General features: G+C 42.3%; 1 protein-coding gene across 1 annotated transcript in view; it reads left to right on the forward strand.

Moving 5' to 3' along the window:
- Position 1: 1 nt before the first annotated feature.
- Positions 2 to 23,712, forward strand: part of PDE8B (phosphodiesterase 8B) — a gene marked incomplete at its 5' end in the record, with an annotated part of 232,393 nt that continues 208,682 nt past the window's right edge. The window contains one exon of the mRNA XM_029941217.1: positions 2 to 283. Within this exon, the coding sequence (XP_029797077.1) occupies positions 2 to 283 (282 nt within the window). The remainder of the gene's footprint in view (positions 284 to 23,712) is intronic.

The following is a 23,712-nucleotide window of genomic DNA, read 5'->3' on the forward strand; positions in this document are numbered from 1 at the left end:
CAACTCGCCCCGCCAGACCACCAGCGTGTCGCAGGGCCCCGCCGCCCCCCTGCACGGCCTCTTCGTCCAGACCGACGCCGCCGACGTTATTCCCCCGAGCCGCGCGTCCGGACCCACTGGGGCAGCCCGCGTCCGCAGGGCCCGCACCGAGTTGGGCAGCGGCGGCAGCAGCAGTAGCAGCGCCGGCTCCGCAGCCCCCGCCGCGACCACCTGCAGGGGCCGGAGGCGCCACTGCTGCAGCAGCGCGGAGGCCGAGACCCAGACCTGCTACACCAGCGTCAAGGTAAACGGTTCAGGCTGGCGGGGGGCCGCCCGCCACGTCCGGGCGGGGCTAGCATGAGTAGGGGGCTCTGCGGAGTTGAGTGGCCGTGACGCGGTTGGTTTGGGAGATTGTCACTAAGGAGGAGTTTACTTTTCATGTGTGGGAACGATGGGGGTCGGGGAAATGTGAGCAGAAGAGACCCCTGGAGGGGTCCTGGGGGCTGGTTCTGGGAGACCGGGTGGAGAAGGGAGCGCGGTGGGAAGCCGGTGGGCTGGCCCATTTCTCATTGAGGGCCGGAAGGCTGTGGCTCCGTTAACTCCGGAGGTGGGATGGCTGTCACTGAGAGCATTGGGTGGCGAGTCTGAATGAAATCTGAGCACGGGGCTGGTTGCCTGCCCTGCAGGTGAATGGTGCAGACCTGGTGCATGGATGCGATAGTGCCTCATTCGGCGTTTCACCTGGGAAGGCCGGCCAAGCTGCGCGGAGTCTTAGCCACAGGGATCGAGTGTGGGGATTTGTGAATGAATAAGGGTGTTTGTGTTTTGTGCAGAGACGTAGGAAGGGAATAGAGGAAGCGGACCAGAGTGAGACCTGTTGTTAGTCACTTCTTGGGGATGAATGGCTGCATCCTGGAGATAATTGGGTGAACCTAGCTGTGAGTTTGGAGGGTCAGCTGAGCTTTGGTGAGGGGAAGTGGTTTCCAGCGCAGTGCAGCTGTCTGAAGGTGGAGATTCTGAACACACATTTCATCTAACAGGAGAGTGGAATTTTGAGGAAGTGGAAAAAATTGTTTAAATGATTAAAGCAGTCACTAGCAATTTCTTTAATGACAGAAGAAAAACGATTGTTTTAATAAAGCCCTCCCGTTCTCAGAATACTATTAAATTCAAGAGGGTTTTCATTGTGTAAATTTGGCCACTGGGCCTTTTATCGTTGTAGCAAACAGAATGACAATGACACATCCCATTGTGCGAAGGAAAAAAAAATACATCTTTATGACTGGTCATGTTACTTAGAATCATAGCTTTTACGTGGACAATTGATTGCCAGGAACCATTGCATGATTATTTGAGAAAGACAACAACTGTTATGTTTGACATTTGAGAAGTTGTTCAACAGTTGGCCTAGTGTGAGTCGGCTCCTAGTCTTTATTGGATAAAGCAAGCCTTCGGTGGAGGGGTGAAGAGAAGGATGCCATGTAGGGTTTCAGTGTGGGAGACCAAAAGCTTCTTATAGTGAACTTAGTAGAACAGCATCTGATATTGTAACATGAAGCTTAACCAAGTTTATTTACAGTTGCGGTATTTCTCTGGTAATAGTCATATGATATATAGCGATTATTATCATGAAAATGCCATTTATAGCACCTACTGTGTACCAGGTATAAGCTTTCTCTTCTAGCTCTTGAATGTTAATTGTATGATGACAGAATATCCAAAGAATAGAGACCTGGATTAATGACATTACGACTTATCAGTTGAACATCTTACAGAGACATGTGCCAAACACTGTATTTTTCTTATTAAGCTCCCCACCCCACCCCACTGGTTCACTGGAGTGGGGGGCGCAGCATTAGCAATTTGACGGGATTAAAATGTTATATTTGGTGAAATAATTAAATAGGGATGTTATTTTTAAAAAGAGCCTTTTGGGGGCGCCTGGGTGGCTCGGTCTTTGGCTCAGGTCATGATCTCAGTTTGTGAGTTTGAACCCCAGGACATGCCCTGTGCTGACAGCTCAGAGACTGGAGCCTACTTTGGATTCTGTGTCTCCTTCTCTCTCTGCCCCTCCCCTGCTTGCACTCTGTATGTGTGTGTGTCTCTCTCTCTCCAAAATAAATAAACATTAAAAACATTTTTTAATAGCCTTTGCTTTCTTCTTGTTGAACAGGAAATTCAAAGGTATGAAGTAGTTCATAATGGTGACTACTTAGGAATTCTGTGACCATTTTTTGGGGGGTGTAAGAGAAAATGTATATTTTTCCTTTTAGAGTAGCAAGAATCCCAATTTACTACCTGGCAACTTTAGCTATTCCATGTTTGTTTATTGAAAGAATAATGAATGAATTCATTCTCCAAGTTTGAATATCTCCCTCAAGAGGCTACTTAGCAAATGGAGTAAAAACTGGAGGGAAAATGAGTCCTAATTATTAGCAGCTAGTATAAACTTGTGGAAATATCATTGCTGCTTGACTGAAGTGTTAAAGGCTTGACCTGAATAGGAATTTGAGTCACATTGCTTTATCAACAGGATTTCCAAATAAGAGCTTAATTAATTCCAACCCTTTACTAAGAATGTTGGTAATGAAACTGCTGGTTCGGTAATTCGGTGCTGGTTTGCATGTGTAGGTCTCAGAAAGTAGGTATTTGAAACTAAATTTGAGACCAGAGTAACTATTTTTATACAAATCAGGAAGAATTATTATCATAGACTTTAACATATTTAATAATATCCTTTTAGGACTTGGAACTCAATGTAGTATTATCTTTTCCAGTATTCACATGTTCTATACTCTTTCGTGATGAGTTAATTTTATAAAAGCTTCACTTTTGTTTCTTTTTAGAATAAGAATTATTCTGCCTTAATTGGAGATAGTTCCTCATCATGCCTCCCCTCCCCCCTTTCCAAAATGCTCGGGTGGAAAAATAGTCTTTTGCCATTTGGTCCTATTTACAGTAGTAGTGAGTTGTAACAGTGTTTTTTTTTTTTTAATTTTCTCTTTGTACATCAATTCTGAACCATATTCTCATTATCTACTTGGTCTCTGGTCTGTTCCCCAGAGTGCAAAAATGTGTGCTTGATTTCTCTCTCCTTTTTCTAGCAATAATTCATCTCATTAAGCTTTTAGAATGATGAAGCATTATGATGTCAAATATGATGTCAACAGGAACCTTCCTGAATACCTAATTTATTAAAAAAATTATAAGCATTAATAATTCGTTATGCAGTACAATGATATCATATGGGTTTCCATTTCTGGTAAGAAGTTAGATTTGTCTCCCAATTGCTGTAAAAATGCAGCTTCCGTGTAATTTGTCTCCCTCTTGTTTGCCTTTTTAAAAATAGTACTCCCGCAGGAGACTCCTGCAGAATGCCCGCTCCTCATACCCTACCAGTTTTGTCATCCCCTGAGGTGATGGTTGAACCTGTCTCTCGGAAGATCTGGGGGGTTCTTCTAAGTCGACTTGGCTCGTACTAGCTGCTGCAGCTGGGAGGCAGGCTGGGAGCCAGTTGTAACTAGCTGCATTGACAGTATAGTCAACTTGGAGCCATCTCTGGCTGGGTTAACCATTGTGTGGATAGGGCACAGGACCTTGTTCGTTTCCAAAAGATTCTGTGTTGATAGGCAGTATGACCAATTCCCTCTTTCTCCTCTGTTCATCATACTCCTTGACTCACTCAGCCAGTGTTGGGGCCATACTCCGTTGTAGACGCAGGGTTTCAGTCAATATCCATGAACTTTGATAAGCAGAGCAAAGGAGGACGGTGAGTGAGTCTTTTAAGAGGATGCACCTGAGTCAGTGATTCATGACTGTTACCCATCCCATGGCTTTCTGAATCAGTGAGGGCAAACCCAGATTTATTGCATATGAAAAGGAAAATATTTTTCTGACCTTATAAGTAATAATAACTAATAATAACGTTGGCAATTTATTTGAGGGAGGAATAGAACTTTTTTGAAAAAAGCCACTCTTGTTTCTTAAGTCAGTATTCTTTAGTGTACATCAGAATCACCTGAAAGGCTTGTTAAACTGTGGATTGCTTGGCCCCATTCCCAGAGTTTCTGATTTAGTAGGCCTTGCGTGGAGCCTGGCAATTTGGATTTTTTTTTAATTAAAATTTTGGTTAACATAAAGTGCAGTATTGGTTCCATGAGTAGAATTCAGTGATTCATCACTTATTTTCAACACCCAGTGCTTGTCCCAACAGGTGCCTTCCTTAATACCCATCACCCATCTAGCCCATCCTCCTGCCCACCTCCCTCCATCAACCCTCAGTTTGTTCTGTATCATTAAGAGTCTCTTGTGGTTTGTTTCCCCCTTTTCTCCGCCCTCCCTTCCCACGTGTTTATCTCATTTGTTTCTTAAATTCCACATACGAGTGAAATCATGGTGTTTGTCTTTCTCTGATTGACTTATTTTGTTTAGCATAATACATTCTAGCTCCATCTACCTCATTGCAGATGGCAAGATTTCATTCTTTTTGATGGTTGAGTAATTTTCTGTGTGTGTGTGTGTGTGTGTGTGTGTGTGTATGTATGTGTGTGGGAGTGAGGGGGGGGGAATGAGGGAGGGAGAGAGATAGTCCCCCCATCTTCTTTATCCATTCATCACTCAGTGGACCTTTGGGCTCTTTCCATAGTTTGGCTATTGTTAATGCTGCTATAAACAGTGGGGGTGCTTGTATCCCTTTGAGTCTGTATTTTTGTATCCTTTGGTAAATTCATAACAGTGCAATTGCTGGATTGTTGGGTAGTTCTCTTTTTGAGGATCCCCATACTGTTCTTCAAAGTGGCTGTCCCAATTTGCGTTCCCACCAACAATGCAAGAAGGTTCCCCTTTCTCTGCATCCTCACCAAGACCTGTTGTTTCTTGTGGTAATTTTAGTCATCCTGACAGGTGGGAGGTGGTATCTTATTGGGGTTTTGATTTGTATTTCCCTGATGATGAGTGAATGTCGAGCATCTTTTCATGTGTCCGTTAGACATCCGGATGTCTTCTTTGGAAAAGTGTCTGTTCATGTCTCTTGCCCATTCCTTAACTGGGTTGTTTGTTTTTGGGGGTGTTGGGTTTGATATGTTCTTTATGGATTTTGGATACTAACCCTTTATCAGATATATCATTTGCAAAGATCTTCTCCCATTCTGTAGGCTGCCTTGTAGTTTTGTTCATTGTTTTCTTTGCTGTACAGAAGCTTTTTATTTTGATGAATCCTTAATAGTTCAGGTTTGCTTTTGTTTCCCTTGCATTTGGTGATGTGTCTAGTAAGAAATTGCTGAAGCTGAGGTCACAGAGGTTACTGCCTCTTTTCTCCTGTAGGATTTTGATGGTTTTCTTGCCTCACATTTAGGTCTTTCATCCACCTTGAATTTATTTTTGTGTATACTGTAAAAAAATGGTCCAGTTTCATTTTTCTGCATGTCACCATCTAGTTTCCCCAACACCTTTTGTTGAAGAGACTGTCATTTGTCCATTGAATATTCATGCCTGCTTTGTTGAAGGTGAGTTAACCACATAGTTGTGGGGAGGACTGGGATTTTTAACAAGCTTCAAGGCTATGCTGGTGTTGCTGATCTGGGAACCACACTTTGAGAACCAGTGCTTTTCAGTGAATTGACTGTTGACATTATGTGGGCTACCTCTAGCAGAGTGGATCATACTCATATATTTGGTATACTAGTCATAAACCCTGCCTTCTTTGTAGTTTGCTTCTGTACCGGCAGCCTGTCATCTCCATTCATGAAGTCAAACTCGGAGCTTCCAAGGTTGGAGAGCCTCTAAGTGGGGAGAGTGTTAGACTATGTATACCCACTCTGGTTTCTTGAGGTTTGACTTCTCCTCAGGATCTGGTGTTTGTAAGTCCTAATACCTTGCTTTGCCATCATAGCCACTCACATGCCTCTGTCCTGCTTGGGCCATGTCCTGCATGATGGGAAATTGCAAGGCAAGGGGGAGTTTAAAATACGTGACGTGACATGATAGAGGCTCATATTCAGTTCTCAGATTTTGGAGTTCTTGTTGGTCCTTTTCATTAGTTTTTCATTTTAACATGGAGCATAAAGTTTAGTAAGCCCAAGTGAGTCTTGCAGGTTGATTTAGTGAAACTCAAATTTGTTTTCGGCCATAACTCATTTCATCACAGTTTAGTCCCCCTCTTTTCTTCCAGTGTATCAATTATAGTCAGTGAGCAAACTTTTGTAATTTTCACTGCTTTCCTCTGTAGTTTTAATAAATTTTAAGAAATATCAGGTGATTCTCCCTTTTGACTTTAAGTTTTCTAACCAGAAAGTATAATGTTGTGTGAGATGCTGACTTTAAGAAGTGATACTTCACTCCAGAAGCTGCACCTTGCTGACCACCAGTCAGGGCTTGAGCTAAAGCAAGATGAGACATACTGGTAAGGGCAGAGCAGACCCTGTGGTACCAGGTTGGTGAGGGGTGATGTTGAGCATCTTTTCATGTGTCTGTTAGCCAGCCATATGGATGTCTTCTTTGGAAAAGTGTCTCTTCATATCTTTTGCCCATTTCTTAACTGGGTTGTTAAGAATCAGAATAGAAAGAAAGGAGTGAGCCCTATAGAACCAGGTGGGAAGACAGTGAGCCTTTCAGAGGAGGTGGACAAGTAAAATCTGGAATTGAGGGGCTCAGCAAAGGTGACTGCTGTGAAGTTAGGTTGAGACTTCTGATTGGGAACCAGGTGTTTACTTTCTGTTCTTTGTGAGGCCCCCTGCTAAGTGTAAAGGGCTCAGGACCCACGGATGGTGCCAGTGACCAGTCAGAGGGCTGTGATTAAACCCTATAGCTCAGTGAAGCAAGACCAACCATCCAGGCCATTTGGGCAGGAAACAGATTGTATAGCCACAAAGATTTTACTGAATCTAATGAAGAGACTCTTTCACATGGGTTGGCAGGATTAAAGGAAATCAACAAATGATGTGGAAGCCCTTTAAGACTAGAAGAAGAGGGTATTATTACCACCTGGAAGAGGCAACAGGAGGGAATGGTTATGGGAACTTGAGAACCCAAACCTGTTGGACAGGGGAGCCCCTAGAAGCTGTGGTCTTGAGTGCAGTGAACAGAGGCCTGGGCCTGGCATGGGGAGTCAGAGAAGTACATACCTCAATGCTATGCTGTCTCCTGCATTGATCTCCAGCCAGTGACTTTTTGTCCAAACACATCTGGAAAACAGGGCAAGGGAGCCCATTGATTTTTTTCTCAGAACAGGATAGAGAATATCCTGGCCATACCTGAAGGCTTTCTGTAACAAGCATTAGAAGATGTTCGACATCATTAGAGGTACCTTAGTAAGCTCAAATTAAGATGGACAGTGTTCACAATTTTCTGAAGGAATGGCATTTTAATTTTATTTACTGTTTTAAAGATCAGAAGATACTGTTGTTTTCATTTTCATTTTTTCTTTTATTTTTTTTAAAGTTATTTATTTTTGATAGAGGGGCTGGGGAGGGGCAGAGAAAGAGGGAGACAAAGAATCCCAAGCAGGCTGGGTACTGTCAGCACAGAGCCCAATGCAGGGCTTGAACCTGTGAACTATGAGATCACAACCTGAGCAGAAATCAAGAGTTGGATACTTAGCTGACTGAGCCACGCAGGAGCCACTTTTTAATTTTTATTTATTTATGTATTTATTTATTTGAGAGCATGCACACATGGGTGGGAGGGGCAGAGTGGGTAGAGAAAGGGTCGGGGGAGGGAGGGAGGGAATGTTTAGCAGGCTCCATGCTGAGCCCCAATGCAGGGCTTGATCCCGTGACCCTGGGATCCTGACCTGAACTGAAATCAAGAGTTGGATGCTCAACTGACTAAGCCACACAGGCTCCCCATAAATTAAATGGTTAGTTTATTGTTTTGTTTGTTTTTCTTTAATGACTAACAATGTCCTTTCTCTTTAATGACGTTGTTTGGAGACCTCTAAGTTATAGCTGAAAACACGCCCTCTTTGTTCATTCTTTATCCTGGCTCTCCTCGGACACTTTCTTAGATTTAGCTGCTGTAACAAAATATCAACAGGGTAGCTTAAACAACAGACGTTTCGCACTGTTATGGAGGCTGGGAAGTTAGGCTCAAGGTGCTGGCAGATTATCTGCCTTGTGAGCGCTCTCTGCCTGGTTTGCAGATGGCTGCCATCTTGTTGTGTCATCACGTGGCAGAGAAAGCAAGTTCTGGTGTTTCTTCTTCCTCTCACAGGGCACTAGCACTAATCCCATCATGAGAGCTCCACCCTCATGCCCTCATTTAAATCTAATTAACTCCTAAAGGTCCTACCTCCAAATACCATCAGAATTAGGACTGCAACATAGGAATTTTGGAGGACACAAACGTTCAGTCTGTAACAGACATGTCTCTATTATTTCCTCTGCCCCTGATCTCAAGGCCCAAGAGGAGGCTGTGGAGAGAGAAAGTACTGTAAGTTTAAAGTTCCCTAGGTGGGAACCCAGTTTACCCAGTAGATTACAGTTTTGCTTGGTTTGTACTTCCCTGCTCCCTGCATCTTTTCTCTAAAGCCTCAGAAAGTTGATAAACAACTTTCACCATGTGTTTGCAAGCTGACATTTTCAATAAAGAATACATACATTTGAAACAAATATTAAAATGTTTAAATGTGCTCAGGAGTTCATTTTTAGAAATAAGTTTTACCTTTAATACAGTGGAAGTCTGGGTAGTTGTGTTTTGACAGAAAATACCACTTTTTAACAAGTTGGAGTGTTTAGATTTGGTTCTTGATAGCTTCGTCTCCACTTTCTCTCTTCTCCCACTGGTGGATAAAAAGCCACCTTTTATTTAGGACTATGTTGCTTTACTATTTACCATTCTCCTCTTTCATCTCCTTTCTGCCCCCTTAGGGACAGTTAGTTCAATAGAACGGTAGTTGAGAACCTTGTGATTACTATAACAAAAATCAAGAGACTGTTTTACTTTTGGATAATCCATCCCTGAAAGAATATTTCATGGTTGTCTCTTATTTCCGAGAAGATTCAAATTTTCATGTATGATTTGTACGTTTTGCAACAAGGTATGTAGAATGCATATAATAGTATTAGGCGTTGTTAAAGTCCTTGTTACTTGCAGAACACTTCGTGAATATTGTTTCACCTAATCTACATAAAAACACTATGAGCTAAAAATTGTGTCTACTATTTTACAAATGAGGAAGACAGTACTGTGCAGGGGGGATAAATTGCCCAAGGTGAGGGCTGAAATTTGCAGACAAGATGGTCTGAATCTAGCTCAAATCCATCCACCACACTTCACTGTCTCCCGTATCAGCATGAGGGCGTGTGCAAGTGTGGCTGCTACCAGAACTGTGTGGAGTTATTTAGAGCAGAGTGGTGATCAACAGGTTGGGGGGTCTTGTGGGTAGAGGTTTCTCCTCTTACACATCCACTGTCATCCCTTCTATTAGCTTCAACTGGTGTGTTGTATGGAGGATGTAAAATGTGTACAGAATTAGAGAGGCTTTGGCAGACCATGTTGTCATTGTTTTTAACTGAACACAATACTTGGCACTTGGTAAGTATTGTACAAATGTTAGCTCCCAGTACTCTTGCAGTTGCTAAGATTTCTGTTATGTAATTAAAATGAGATTTTGGTTATTTAGATTTTGACATTTTGAGACACATATTTGTCTTTTATTCCACTTACAAGTAGATTGATTTGGCCAATGTAGGTGACTAACTGGATTTAAATATAGATGTGTTATCCTGAAGCTTTGGAAACTGCTGCTGCAGACATGGGTTTGATCTATATCTGTTGAATTTCCAAAGGACACGACATGGTACGATCTTGCCAATCCAAGGTAGAAGCTGGGGTTTGGCTCCCATGGCTTCCAGAAGTCGCACAGAGCTTCTGCCTTCAAAGATCGGGACCTTAGTGCTATCTTGAGGTGGTTCCCTGTGGAATTCTTTGACGTAAACCTATAACCTAAAGCTTTAGTCCAAACTGGGCTTAAAGCCATTCTGCATACACTCTGTTGGTTTTTATATTGCTGCATTTCAGGTGCTGTTGGATGTGGTATACTGCTGGGAAAAACCCTGGTATGTGGTAAGACTGAGAGGAAGGTGTAATGACTAGCTACAGGGTAAGGTTGCCGGTGTGAGCCACAAAACTGAAAGAGGACCCTGGATGTTGGGAATTACTATAGGAAGACACATGGGAGATTTTTTAGTCATCTACCATGCAGGCTAACATGGATAAAAAGAAAAATGTGTTTTCTGACATCACATCCACAAGTAACATGAAAGCTGTGGACCTGGAAGGTGATGGGTTCAGAGTCAGTGGGGCTTTTGTCCATGTCCAGGTTCTTGCTAAGGGAGCTTCAGTAAGAGCAGTGGCCACATGGAAAGGAAAAGTTCCAGTTTATGGAGGCTGGTAACAACCCAGTGGCCCAAAGCACATTTAAGAGTGGTTTGGGGGCCATATGAGACTCATCTTCATTTTCAGCTTACAAAACCGATTGACAATCTTGGCCTAGAAACTGCTGTGATGAAAGTGAAAGCTGCCCCATCTGGTGATGCTTCAGAAGCCTTAATAGTGTTTCGATCTGAGCCATAGCTGGAACTAAAAGTTTTTCTTTTCCCCCACGATCTGCTACAGACTCTGGATATAATATCTCCTTCCCAGAGTTCCCTTGAGAGAGTGATTCCCAAAACCGTGAGAGCCACATAAAGTTGGAACAGAGCAAAGGATCAGCTTTGTCCGGGGTGGGGCAAGCCCCGGAGCCCACCATGTGAGTGCTTCGGAAGCAGTGCGGGGACAGGAGGCTGCGGCAGACGGCTTTGCGTGAAGCTTTGTGCCCTGTTCCTCCCAAATCTACAAGCCAGTTCTGGGACCCTATATACATTGGATTCCCATAGGCTCCTCTGTCCCCGTGGTCGGCTTCTCTGTCCATTTATTGAGTCATCAGTACTGCCCTGGGTGAAGTTTGTAAGACCCAGCGCCCCTCTCTACGGTGATCTGGCTCCCAGGACCAGAAAACTACAGTGAGACTTTGGGACTGGCTGAGTGATCAGGGAGCCCTCATCCCGTTCGAGAAGCCGGTGAAGGGAAGGGAATGTGTGGTCCATTATTCTGAGCTCCCTGAGGACACTGGCAGGGTGGAGTGTTGCAGGCACATTTAGCCCTCATCTCTGCAGAGATTTTCAAGAAGCGGGAAGAGGGTGGAACAAAAGGCTAGAACCACTTCTGTGTGTCAAAAGTGAGAACTTTATTTTTTTTAAATGTTTTTTATTTATTTTTGAGAGACAGAGGCAGCGCGAGCAGGTGAGGGTCAGAGAGAGAGGGAGATAGAGAATCTGAAGCAGACTCCAGCCTCTGAGCTAGCTGTCAGCACTGAGCCTGACGCGGGGCTCAAACCCACGAACGATGAGATCATGACCTGAGCCGAAGTCGGACACTTAACCGTGAGAACTTTACTAATAAAAAAAAAGTATCAGGGCAACCAGATGATGCAGTCAGGTTATACATCTGACTCTTGATACCAGCTCAGGTCAAATCATGATCTTAACAGTCATGGGATCGAGCCCTGAGTTGGGGTCTATGCTGGGCATGGAGGCTGCTTATGATTCTCTTTCCCTTTCTCTCTCTGCCCCTCCCCACGCATGTGCATGTGCTTTCTCTCTCTCAAAGTAAATAAACAAATTAGGAAATATTTTGGCTTAACCTAAAAAACCATCCTCACTTTTATATGCAGGTTATATGACAAAAACACTTTGTAAGCCATCTAGTTGGTACTGGGAAAGGATTTTCCTATAGAAGCAATGTTAAATGCGGCATTTAGGTTTCTGGGTTAACCCAAAAAAGTATGTAGACCATCATGTAGCTGCAATATATTTACAGTGTTGTGAGAGACACGTAAAATTGAATTAGAACTAGTGTTTCTTTTGTACGTGTGTCCTTTGGGAGAAGCGAGTTTAATTAGCGGGTGAGGAAGCAGACGAGGGGGAGCCCGTGCTGTTTCGTCGGGGAGTAGTTATGCTGCCTGATGGCTGGTGTTCCGAGGAGGTGAGGAGGAGAGGGGGGTGCAGGGACCAGCCTCTCTCTCTGAGGGACTCAGAGTGATGCTATCACACTGTCCTATTTTCATCCTGCTAGTTCACCTCCAAAGGCCCTAAAGGGGTGTGTCTTGTTTCTTTTAGATACTTGTTTTGTTTTGTTTTATCTACAGATATTTCTGGATATATCTTTTAATTCTTAAGAATTCTTGGGGTGCCTGGGTGGCTCAGTCGCTTGAGCGGCCAACTTCGGCTCAGGTCATGATCTCACTGTTGTGGGTTTGAGCCCCGCATCAGGCTCTGTGCTGACAGCTGACAGCAGAGCCTGGAGCCTGCATCAGATTCTATGTCTCCCTCTGTCTGCCCCTTCCCTACTCATGCTCTCTCTCTCTCTCAAAAAAAAAAAAAAGTAAAAAAAAAAAAAAAGTAAAAAAAAAAAAAGTAAAAAAAAAAAAAAAAAAACCGCAAAGCCATTATATGCCAAAAATTGATTCCTGTCTTACTTTGAGCTGCTGTAACAAAAATGCCATAGACTGGGTGGTTCTGGACAACAGAAATTTACTTCTCAGAGATCTGGAAGCCGTGAAGTCCAAGAACCCTTTCATTTTTGGTGAGGAACTGCTTCCTGGTTCATAAGTAGGCATTTTCTTTCTGTGACCTCACATGGCAGAGTGGAGAAGGAACTCTCTGGGATCTCTTGTAAAGGCACTAATCCCATTCATGAGGGCTGCACCCTCAAGACCTAGGCACCACCCCCAAATCCTGCTTCCTGATACCATCACACTGGGTTTGGATTTCATCACAAAATTTGGCAAGGGCATAAACATTCAGTCTGTAGCAACTAAATATCAGTTTTCTAGTTGCATTACTGGTTTTTACAGTTTGTTGGTCTCCAAATAAAATTCACCCATGACAAATGATGGATATGTCCCACAAGTCTCTCAATCTCTAGGTTCCCCATCCTTCTATAATGAATTTCTTAAGATACCCTCGGTTGTGTGTCCTGTGGATTTCCCCCCATCTGCATTTTACTTTTTACATGTTTGGAGTGCATCCAATGTGTTTTTGTGCCTTCTGTGTTTGCTAGAAACCTGTAGTTAGAGGTTTGATCACATTATGCTCAATTCTGTGGGGTGGGAGTGGGGCATGGACACTTCTTCAGTGATACTGTGTTTTCACAGCAGGAAACACATCTTTTTGCTGTCATGCTAACCAGTAGTAATGACCATTGCTTACATCCAGTCATTAAGGGATGTAAACTGGGGATATTCTTGTTCTATCACTTCTTCTTAGCTGCAGCGTCTCTAAGAAGAAAAACTTCTCACCAACTAGTTGGGTTTCCCTGGGACACAGTTTATATAGGAAGGCAGGTTAAATGCGTCAGTCTTGCCTCTTATTTCCAGTTTTCAGAATAATGAGTTGATTCTCTGCCATTCTCCTAAGGTGACAAGGATTTTTTTTTGCCTGTTTCTTTGCTTGCTTGCTTAGAATCATTATGAATCACACATTTAATTGATGTGTGTTAACTCATTGCAGTGATTGTACTTCGGGTCTCCAAATTGCCCACTTTCGACTAGAGGGAGCGAATTCAAATTGGCAAAGCACTTTTCTTGAAGAAATAGTTTCGGCCTAGTTGATGCAGTTATGTCCGATTGCTGAGAAGGTTCTGTGTGGATGAGGCCTGATGTTGGGGAAGATACTCACTGGCCCAGGCTCGAGTTCTCGCTCTGCCCTGCCCACAGGCGTGCGACCTCAGAGAAGCTGCCTAAGTCCTCTTCATAAGGTGGGAGTAATGCACCGTCACAAACATTGGTGCAGGGCACCTGGATGGCTCATTTGTGTAAGCCTCCGGCCCCTGGTTCGATGAGGTCATAATCTCGCAGTGGGTGGGATTGAGCCTGCAGTTGGCCTCTGCGCTGACAGCACAGAGCCTACTTAGGATTCCCTCTCTTCCTCTCTCTCTGCCTCTCCCCTGATCGCACCGTTTCTCTCTCTCAAAATAATTAAAAAACATTTAAAAAATGTTTTAAAAACTTTTGGTGCAAGTGTAACATGTACAATCCCTGTAAACCTTCTAAGTTCCCGTGAATGTGTGTGTATGTTTGTGTGTACCAGTCTTTGAAATCTGGAATGTATTTTACACTTACCGGGCATCTCAATATAGACTAGCACATTTCAAGTGCTTAATGGGCACAGAGTAGCTACTGTGTGGAGGAATATAGAATTATAATGGCAGAAGGGAGGAAGAAAGTCAAACTTCACACAAGAGTTCTAAATTGAGCAACTAATATTTGACGTTGTAACTTGAGAAGGAGTGTTGCACAGTAGTTGGTTATTTGCCTCTCGGTTCTCCGCTCCATACCTGCTTTCCCATATTCTCTTTTGTATTATGTGGGCTAGAAATCTGCAAACTGCTTCTTTCAGATTCTGTTGCCAGCCGGTCTCCTCTTAGCTTCTTCAAGTAGGAGGTCCTGGTAGGAAAATGAGAGTGAGAGAAAGGAAGGTATGTCAATGGGGGCTCCTGCAGTGTAGCAGTGGTCCGACTCTAACAGTCATGGCGCCGGCACTCTGAAGAGTAGGAGGGTGCACTTGTGTGTGCCAGCTCAGAGCTTCTGTCCTCTGGATGTTACCCTTTAATCCGTCTGTCTCTCCGGCTCGCCTCCATCATCTTCTGGCTCTTTAACACCTTCCAACACTTTGTAAACAGTTCACTACATTGATTCCTCTCTGCTTAATATATGTACACTAGTTTCTGTTTTTCTCACTGGACACTTGGCATTTGAGGGCAAAGAGAACTAGGTTACAACCTCGGGTGAGCCACTTTGTTCTGTGACTTCTTTTGTTTTCAGTTTCTTTTCTTGTCTAAGGAGGATAATAAAAGTAACTGCCTCATAGAATTGTTGATATAATTTACATATATATATGTGTACCGACACATATATAAACATTGGTGTTAGCTTTGAACATCACTCTAAGTGTTGTCTAGTATTGATAATAATATACAAACTAATGTTAACAGACTTGTCATTTAACATTTTTTATTATGGAAAAGTTCAAATGTATACAAAAATAGAATAGTATAATGGAACTTCATGTAAGTATTACCCACTTTAACAGTTACAAAATTAAGGCTTTTCTTTTATTTACACCACCCACTCTCCCCCCTACTCTGGGATTATTTTTAAATGAATCTAAAATATCATATTATTGTAGCTGTAACTATTTCAGCACATAACCTTAAGAGATTAGGACTGTTGAAAAAATAACGATTGTACTAGTAGCATACCTAAAAGTTAAAGTAATTCCTTAATATCCTCAAATACCAAGACAGTATTCAAACTCTCCTAATTATCTCATAAATGTCTTTTTTAGTTTTAAAAAACTTTTAATGTTTTCTTTATTTTTGAGAGAGAGAGGAGACAGCATGAGTAGGGGAGGGGCAGAGTGAAAAGGAGACACAGAATCTGAAGAGAGGCTCTGAGCTATCAGCACAGAGCCTGACGCAGGGCTCAAACTCACTAACTGCGAAATCATGACCTGAGCTGAAGTCGGACGCTTAACCAACCGAGCCACCCAGGAGCCTCATAAATGTCTTTCTTGAGTATGTTTAACATCTTAAGATGTGTTTCTTAAGTATCTTTTAATCAATAGGTTCTTTCTCTCTTTTTAATCTTACAATTTGTGTGTTGAAAAAACTGGGTTGTTTGTCCAGCAGAGTGTCCCACAGTCTAGATTTTGCTGATCACCTCCTGTGGTACCATGTTCTTCTGGCCTTATATTCTTTATATATTGGTACTTAGATCTAGAGGTATTTTAGTAGGATTCAGGCTTTTTAACATATTTATTTTGGCAAGACTCCTTTATAGGTAATGTTCTGTACCTCCCTCAGGAAGCACATAATGTCTGGTTCTCCTTGTTTTTGTCATGTTTGATGATTGTTTCCTGGATATATTAATTTATTAGGGATTGCAAAAGTCTACCATCCATTTTTTTTCTACAATACTTCTGGAATACTTCTATAAAGAGAAACTCCTTTTCATCAACTGTTTGATTATCCTGCAGGGAGTCTATACGGGAAAGGTGGAATAAATGCTTATTTTATTATTGACTGCTTTTTAAAATATCAACTTGATTTTTACCATCCGCCCGTAATGTTTTTAGTATTGTTACAGACTTAACAGTTTATAAATAATACGTGTGTCTCCGTCTGTTTTGGTTGTTGTCCTCACTCAGGCTCAGTTGTCCTACCTTGGGCTCCTGGGAGGAGCCACTTCTCTTTGGTAGGTTGTTTTGGGGATAGTAAGACAAGATGTGCCAGTGTCATCGTGTTCTTTCCCTGATCTGGAATCAGTACTTTCTCTTGGAACCTAATTCTTTTTATTGAAAGATGGTATTTAGAGACATGATCTGGGCAGTGGAGTGGTCATTGCTAATGGGCTGGTTATTGTTTCTTGGCTTTTTAAGTGAACATAGCCAGGAAAAAAATATTTGTCACAGATAAAATGCACCACAAGTTTATACTTGAAATTCAGATTTAGGACCACAAGACTTGACTTTGACCTCATCAGTCTTATATTTCCATTTCCTCTTCATGTAATGTAAATACAGATTCTTAACACCAGGGTAATTCCTCATCTGTCCTGTCCTTAATGCACCCACAACAGTCTCAGAATCATCACCGAAAACAGCTGAGTATTTTTTCAGTTATTTTTGATGTTAGAGTATATTCTACTTGGAGTGAACCAATAAAATTTGTGTGCTTGTAAGTTGTTGGAGTCAGTTCCTGTTAATGTAGCAATCCTAACCATGGAATTGTTAGTGATGAGCTCATGGTTATGAACAGTTATGTTCATTTATTCCATTTTACTTTTGATTTAGTCTTTTTTTAACTTAAAACTTTTAAAATTTAATTTTGTTGTAATATGTTATGTGCATGTTACAAAGTAAAATCTCTACAATATGGTATATTCAGAGATGTTTAGATTGAACCCCTCTCTCTTAAATTCTATGCTCTCCATCAAGTAGGTAACTATATTTAAATTCCGTATAGTTTTCTTAAAACTTGTTAAAAGTTTATTTATCTTAAGAAAGAGAATGAGAGAAGAGCAGAGGAGGGCCAGAGAGAAGGAAACCGAATCCCAAGCAGGCTCAACACTATCAACACGGAACCTAATGTGGGTCTTGAACTCATGAACTGCCAAATCATGACCTGAACCGAAATCAGGAGTTGGATGCTTAAATGACTGAGCCACCCAGGTGCCCATAGTTTTCATACCATTGTTTTAATCTCACACAAAGGTATGTTTATATTCTTCATTTCTTAGATAAATGGTAAGATACTAACTTATTTTTGTACATTTTGCTTTTTATACTTAATCTATCTTGGAGATCAGTCATTCTGTCATAATGGATATTCCTCATTCGTTTTTGTAGCTGCATAGTGTTCCATTAGCTCATTCGATCAGCCCCCTTTTGATTGGGATTATTTCCACTAGTTTTTGCTATTATAAGTGTTGCTGCAGAGAATGGCCTTGTACTGACATCCTTTCTCTATTACAAAGACTAAGATTCTTTTAAACACAAGAGTGAAAACTTTTTCCCCAGAAAGTCCATATTTACCTAATCTGGGGCACCATTAACTTCTGCCTGTCAGGTAGAGAGATGCCATCAGGTCCTTTCATTCTCCAGGAATTGTAACGTTGTAATAGCGGTTTTCTCAAGCTCATGTGTAGTTATCTCCAGCTGAATTTTCTGTGAGTAAAGCCTGATCTTCTCGCCTTTAAGGCAGCAACAGTTGCTTTTTCTTGGAGATGAGCTCTTGAAGACCAGCTTCCTAGAGGAGACTGGTCCCTGCACTGGTAAACATCCATGGGATAGTGCAGTTTTTCTCGCTTTTTGTGGCGGCAAAACGGTCTGCCTTTTCTTCTTCGCTTCAAGTTTCTGTGCGGTGACACCACCATCAACCCTGTTAGCACGCCTGGAATGCCACAGAGGGCATGGCATCATGGATTGTTTTAAAGAATTTCCGCGAGAGCCTTCCTAAGGACTTAAAACGTAATAAACTCCTTATCTTAATTTTAATCATTAAGACCTAAAATCAAGGTTGTTTTTTTAAAAGAAATTTAATGCATGGATCCATAAAAATCAATGTTTTATTTTTTAAATCAAAATGTTCGAAGTTTGTTTATTTTGAGAGAGAGTTGAAATAGGGAAGGGGCAGAGTTGCAGAGGGAGAGAGAATCCCAGGCAGGTGCCATACTGTCAGTGCAGAGCCCGATGTGGGGCTTGAACTCACAAAATCTGAGCTCATGGCCTGACCTGAAGCCAGAGACTTAACTGACTGAAGCACTCAGGTGCCCCTGTATGTTTTAAAAGTACAATTCTAGGGTGCCTAGTGGACTCAGTTGGTTAAGCATCCTACTCTTGATTTCAGCTCAGGTCATCATCTCACAGTTTTGTGGGTTCAAGCCCCATGTTGGGCTCTGTGCTGGCAGTGTGGGGCCAGCTTGGGATTCATTCTCATTCTCTCTCTGTCTCTCTCTCCCCACACCCACCTCCCTCTCTCTCTACCCCTCTCTTGCTCACTCTGTCTCTCTCAAAATAAACTTAAAAAAAAACTTCTAAAAATACGATTCTATTTTTCTGATAGCATCACATCTATAGGATACTTTTCCTAAAGTGCTTTCTCATGTTTAATATTTATAAATGGGTCTTGTTTTTTTCTTATACAGATATATCAACTTTATCAAATAGCAATGCTCAATGTAGTTTCTTGGCTTACCAGTTGTTGTATCTGAGTGAATGAGGAAGTGCAATGAAGTTGGGGTAAGGCAGGGGGAGAAAGGAAGAAGTAGAGGGAGCTTACAAATATGAAAGGAGGAGAGAAATTTGGTGGTGGTGGGGGGGTGCATGCTGGGAACTGGTTGATGGGGAAAATGATACAAAGAGTGGATACACGGCCATGCATGTCCAGAAGAGATGCTCTTGAAGGTGGAATAGCTTCACTGTGTGTCACTAAAGAAGGAAGACAGAGTTTATCTGCCCCAGTTAAGGGAAATCAAGGTTGGGTCACAGTTCCGTGTGGTAGCCATCCGGCGGTGCTGTCAAACTAAGGTTGGTTATCAAACATGGAGAAACTTTGGGGTAGACTGATTCAGTTCAGCAGTTCAACAAATATTTATTGAGGGTCTGAAAAGCAAACACCCGTGTTAGTCTTAGGGAGTACAACGATGAAGAAGATAATTCCTTCACTATGGAAGTTTATATTCTAGTTAGGTCTAGAGACACACACAAATAAGTAGTGGTTTAAGATACACACACTTACTTAGTTTCTATGAGTCAGGAATCCAGACCTAGCGTATCGGGGACCTCTACTACAAGGTCTCCTATAAGAGTGCGGTTTGTTGGCTAGGGCTAGGTCTCACCTGCAGACTTGACTGGAGAAGAGTCCTCTTCATTATTTAAAAATTTTTTTAAATGTTTATTTTTGAGAGAGAGGGAGAGAGACAGACAGACAGGCAGACAGACAAAGCATGAGCAGGGGAGGAGCAGAAAGAGACAGAGACACAGAGTCTGAAGTAGGCTCCAGGCTCTGAGCTTTCAGTACAGAGCCCAATGCGGGGCTCGAACTCACCAACCATGAGATCATGACTGGAGCTGAAGTCAGATGCTTAACCCACTGAGCCACCCAGGCACCCTAAGAAGAGTCCTCTTCTAAGCTTAGTGCCATGGTTGCCGGGAGGATTAAATTCCTTAATGGCTTTTAGACGAAGGGCCTCAGTTCTTGGATGGCTATTGGCCAGAGGCCCCCTTCAGTTCCTTGCCACATGGGCCTCCTAGACATGGCAGCATGCTTCTTCAGAGCCAACAAGAGGTAGTCTGCTAGTAAGATGTTAGTCACAATCATGTGTAGCCTAGTTAGAGATGTGACATCCTGTCATCTTTGCTGTATTTTGTTGATTAGACACAAGTTACTAGGCTAGTCCGTACTCAAGAAGAAGGGAATACACAAAGGTATGAGTACTAGGAGGTAGGGATTGCTGGGGGGAGATTATAGTCTTGTTATACAGGTGTTTACTATAGCTCTGTAGTGTCTGAAAGAGGTAGGATTCCACAGGAACATGAAGGAAACGTCTCTGACTCAGCCTGACATGGAAATGGCTTCTCAAGTAATGTGTTGTCTAAGTGTAACCTCCTTGAAGGACCTATAAATATTAACTTGGTGTGTAAATGGCCTGGGAAATGAGGCCGGGGGAACAAGGTGAGCGGCCCGTGAGGAGGTGAAATAGGGGAAGATGTCTGAGGACCACCATCCAGTAGTATAGTGTAAGCCACGTGAGAGGGTTAGCAATGTAAGGCAAGGGTCTGATTTGGGAGCATTTCCTTTGCTAGGCCAAAAACTGAGGACTTTATCAAGGGGACCATGGGGAGGATTTTAAACAAGGTGTGATGTCATCTGAGTTGTGCTTTCTTGACTGAAGAAGATTGTGGAAGATTGATTTCCATGGTTTTTACAATAATTCAGGTGTGCAATGAAGACGGTCTGGATTAAAGTAGTGGCAGTAGAGAAGAGGGAATAGATTTTTATGTTTTTAAATCACAAAGTTATTTGAATGCTGCGATGAGGCAGATGTGGGAGATGGAACAATCTGGAATGATGCCCAGGTTTTGGCTTAGTTTTGGCAGAACATCGTTGTTTGGAATCAGAGGGAAGAGAATGGGGGACAGGGAAAAACAAGGTGGAAGGAGGAGGTCTGTAAGTCTGTACGTAGGTTTGTAAATTTATTGACTGACTCCAGGAGTGCATAACTCGAACTATTCTTTACAGTGTTTATGTTCTCAATTGAATCAGTGTCACTATGTAAATTTACTTTCTAGGCAAACCATATGCCTTAGTGATAGGAGATAGAATCAAATATAGAATTCATTTTTCTTACAAACTATTTGATAAAAGAGAAGTTGGCGTTAGAGTGTCAGTAAGCTAAGACTACAGGTGGGGGGCCCTTGTCCAGTCCTTTCTAGTGCTTGGGGTCTCATAATCTGGTACTGAGTTCACATCCTGCTGAGGAACTCTAGGTATGAAGTCTCATGTCACTGAATTTTTCTTTGAAACATGATTCACATAATATAAAAATAATCATTTCAGGGGTGCCTGGGTGGCTCAGTCGGTTAAGTGTCTGCCTTCGGTTCAGGTCATGATCTCATGGTCCGCGAGCTCCAGCCCAGTGTCAGCCTCTGTGCTGACAGCTCAGAGCCTTGAGCCTGCTTCAGATTCTGTGTCTCCTCTCTGCCCCTCCTCTGCTCTCTCTTTCTCTCAAAAATAAATAATCATTAAATTTTTTTAAATCATCATTTTAAGGGGTACAATTCAGTCGCTTTTAGTATATTTGTAACATGGTGCTGCCATCACCATAGTGTAATTCTAGAGTGTTTGCATCACATCCAAAGAAACTCCAAACCTGTTAGCCGTCAGTCCCAATTCCCTTTCTTAGTTGGCAACCACTAAGATACTTTCTGAGTCCATAGATTTGCTTATTCTGTACATTTCATATAAATAGACTGATACAACAGGTGGCCTTTTGTGTCTGGCTTCTTTTACCTATAATGCTTTTGTGGTTCACCCATGTTTTATCGGTATTTTATTCCTCTTTATTGCTAAATAATATTTCATTGTGTGGGTGTACCACAGTTTGCTTATCTGTTTATCTACTGGTGGACATTTGGGTTGTTTCCTTTATGGCCATTATGAAAAACACTACTGTGAACATTCTTGTTCAGGTTTTCATGTGGACATATGCTTTCGTTTCTCTTGGGTATATACTAGGAGTAGAATTACTTGGTCATATGGTAACTCGATGTTTAACTTTTTGAGGAACCACCAAACTATTTTCCAGTACAGCTGCATCATTTTACATTTTTGCTACATGTAGGAGGGTCCCTGTTTCTCCACATCTTGCCAACACTTGTCATTATCTTTTTTATTATAGCCATTCAAGTGGGTGTGAAGTTGGATTTTACTGTGGTTTTGATATACATTTCCCTGGTGGCTAACTCAGAGTTGTTCTTTAGAATTAAATGGATACCATAGGTGAAATCTGACATGAATTTTGTTATTCATTCTCTGCTTTATTCAGGGGATCCCCTCTCCCCCAGAATAACTGTGCTAACGTTCCTAGTCATTTTTATTTACACTGCAGCCTTTGACTTCAGGAAGGCAGGGCACAGGCATAATTCCCCACACTGGCTTTACATTCATCATATATACAGCCATATACCCATACATGTCAGGATTCCCCGTGGAGTCTTATCCCAGAACGCTAGAATCACAATCTAAAGGGCGCCAGCCTGTCCATTCAAACAAACAAACAGAAAACACAGCATTACTTGTTTGAGTCATTGCCTTGACTTCAGTCTAAGAGAGGCTATTGGTAGGGTCTGGAGGAAAGGCAAGAGACTTTGAATTTCACAGCACTTTCTTTTGCTGCCATAGGAGGGGCTCCTGAGCAGATGTGGTTCAGATCTCACTGTAACAACTGAGAGGTGACCATTTTACATTGCAGAAACTAAGGTTTAGACTGGGTTCAGAAGCGTAGTATGAATACAAAATCATTGGAAGCAGTAGAATTAAATACGGGGCCAGTTTTCTGGTTTGGGCACAATGAGTCACACATTGTGTGTTGCTTCTTGATATTTGTTTTACTAATTTAGAGGGGATGGTGGTAAAGATAATTGCCAAATGGTGGCTCATGCAAAATTCATGTGTAGTTTTTTGGAATGCATTTTCTACATGCTCGTACGAATGCAGATGCAGCTGAGGGCATGGAATTTCGCAGTGCAGCAAACAAGCCAAGCTATGAGGAGCCCCCTCAAAAGGACTTAAGAGAGGTCTGTGGAAACCTCCCCTTGCCACTTAGTCAACTCTTCCGGCTTTTTATTTTCACTAAATAGCATTGCTTTGTAGATGGACTGGGGTTCCTAAGGAAACACTTCTGTTTCTCTTTAAGTCATCATTCTCAGGTTATAGTGAAGTGAATCAGATTTAGGTTTAAAATAAGGAGAAAATTTCAAACCTTCTTTACTAGGTTCTTTTGCATGATAATCGGAGAAGGTAGGAATGATAATAATGGTAATGTCAAAAGGGAGCTGTGTGACAAAAGATTTTGCTACATGTTAATTCAGAAGTGATTGCAATTGTCAAAGTTGCATCAGTCAGGGTCCCAGGGGAAACAATTTATCCTAGATGGATCTTTTTTTTCTTTTCTTTTCTTTCTTTCTTTTTATTTTTTTAAGATTTTATTTTCAAGTAATCGCTAAACCAAACACAAAGCTCAAACTCATGACCCCAAGATCAAGAGTCACACGCTTCACCAACTGAGCCAGCCAGGTGCCCCTGCCCCAGGTGGTTCTAATGAAGAGACTTAAATGGAGATTCTGGTTACAGAGGTGTGAGCAGAGATGAGGGAAGACAGGGAGGTGCCCTTGCTGGCAACGGTGTGAAACCCTTACCAGCCCAAGGGCTGAAGGGGCCAGGAGAGGAGAGAGCATTGTTCATGAAGGCACAAGTTACTGCCCAGGCAGGGTACTGACACAGGGAGTGGGGAAGAAATGACCCAACCTCCCCTCTCTGCCCACCTGCCAGTGCCTTCCCAGTGCCTCCCAAGAGATATGCCCAACGTGAAGCCAGCTGGGAAGACCACAGAGGTGAGCCCCGCAGGGCACATGG

This window comes from Suricata suricatta, chromosome 6 (genome assembly GCF_006229205.1).
Source record: "Suricata suricatta isolate VVHF042 chromosome 6, meerkat_22Aug2017_6uvM2_HiC, whole genome shotgun sequence".
In the NCBI taxonomy this organism is placed as follows: domain Eukaryota; kingdom Metazoa; phylum Chordata; class Mammalia; order Carnivora; family Herpestidae; genus Suricata; species Suricata suricatta.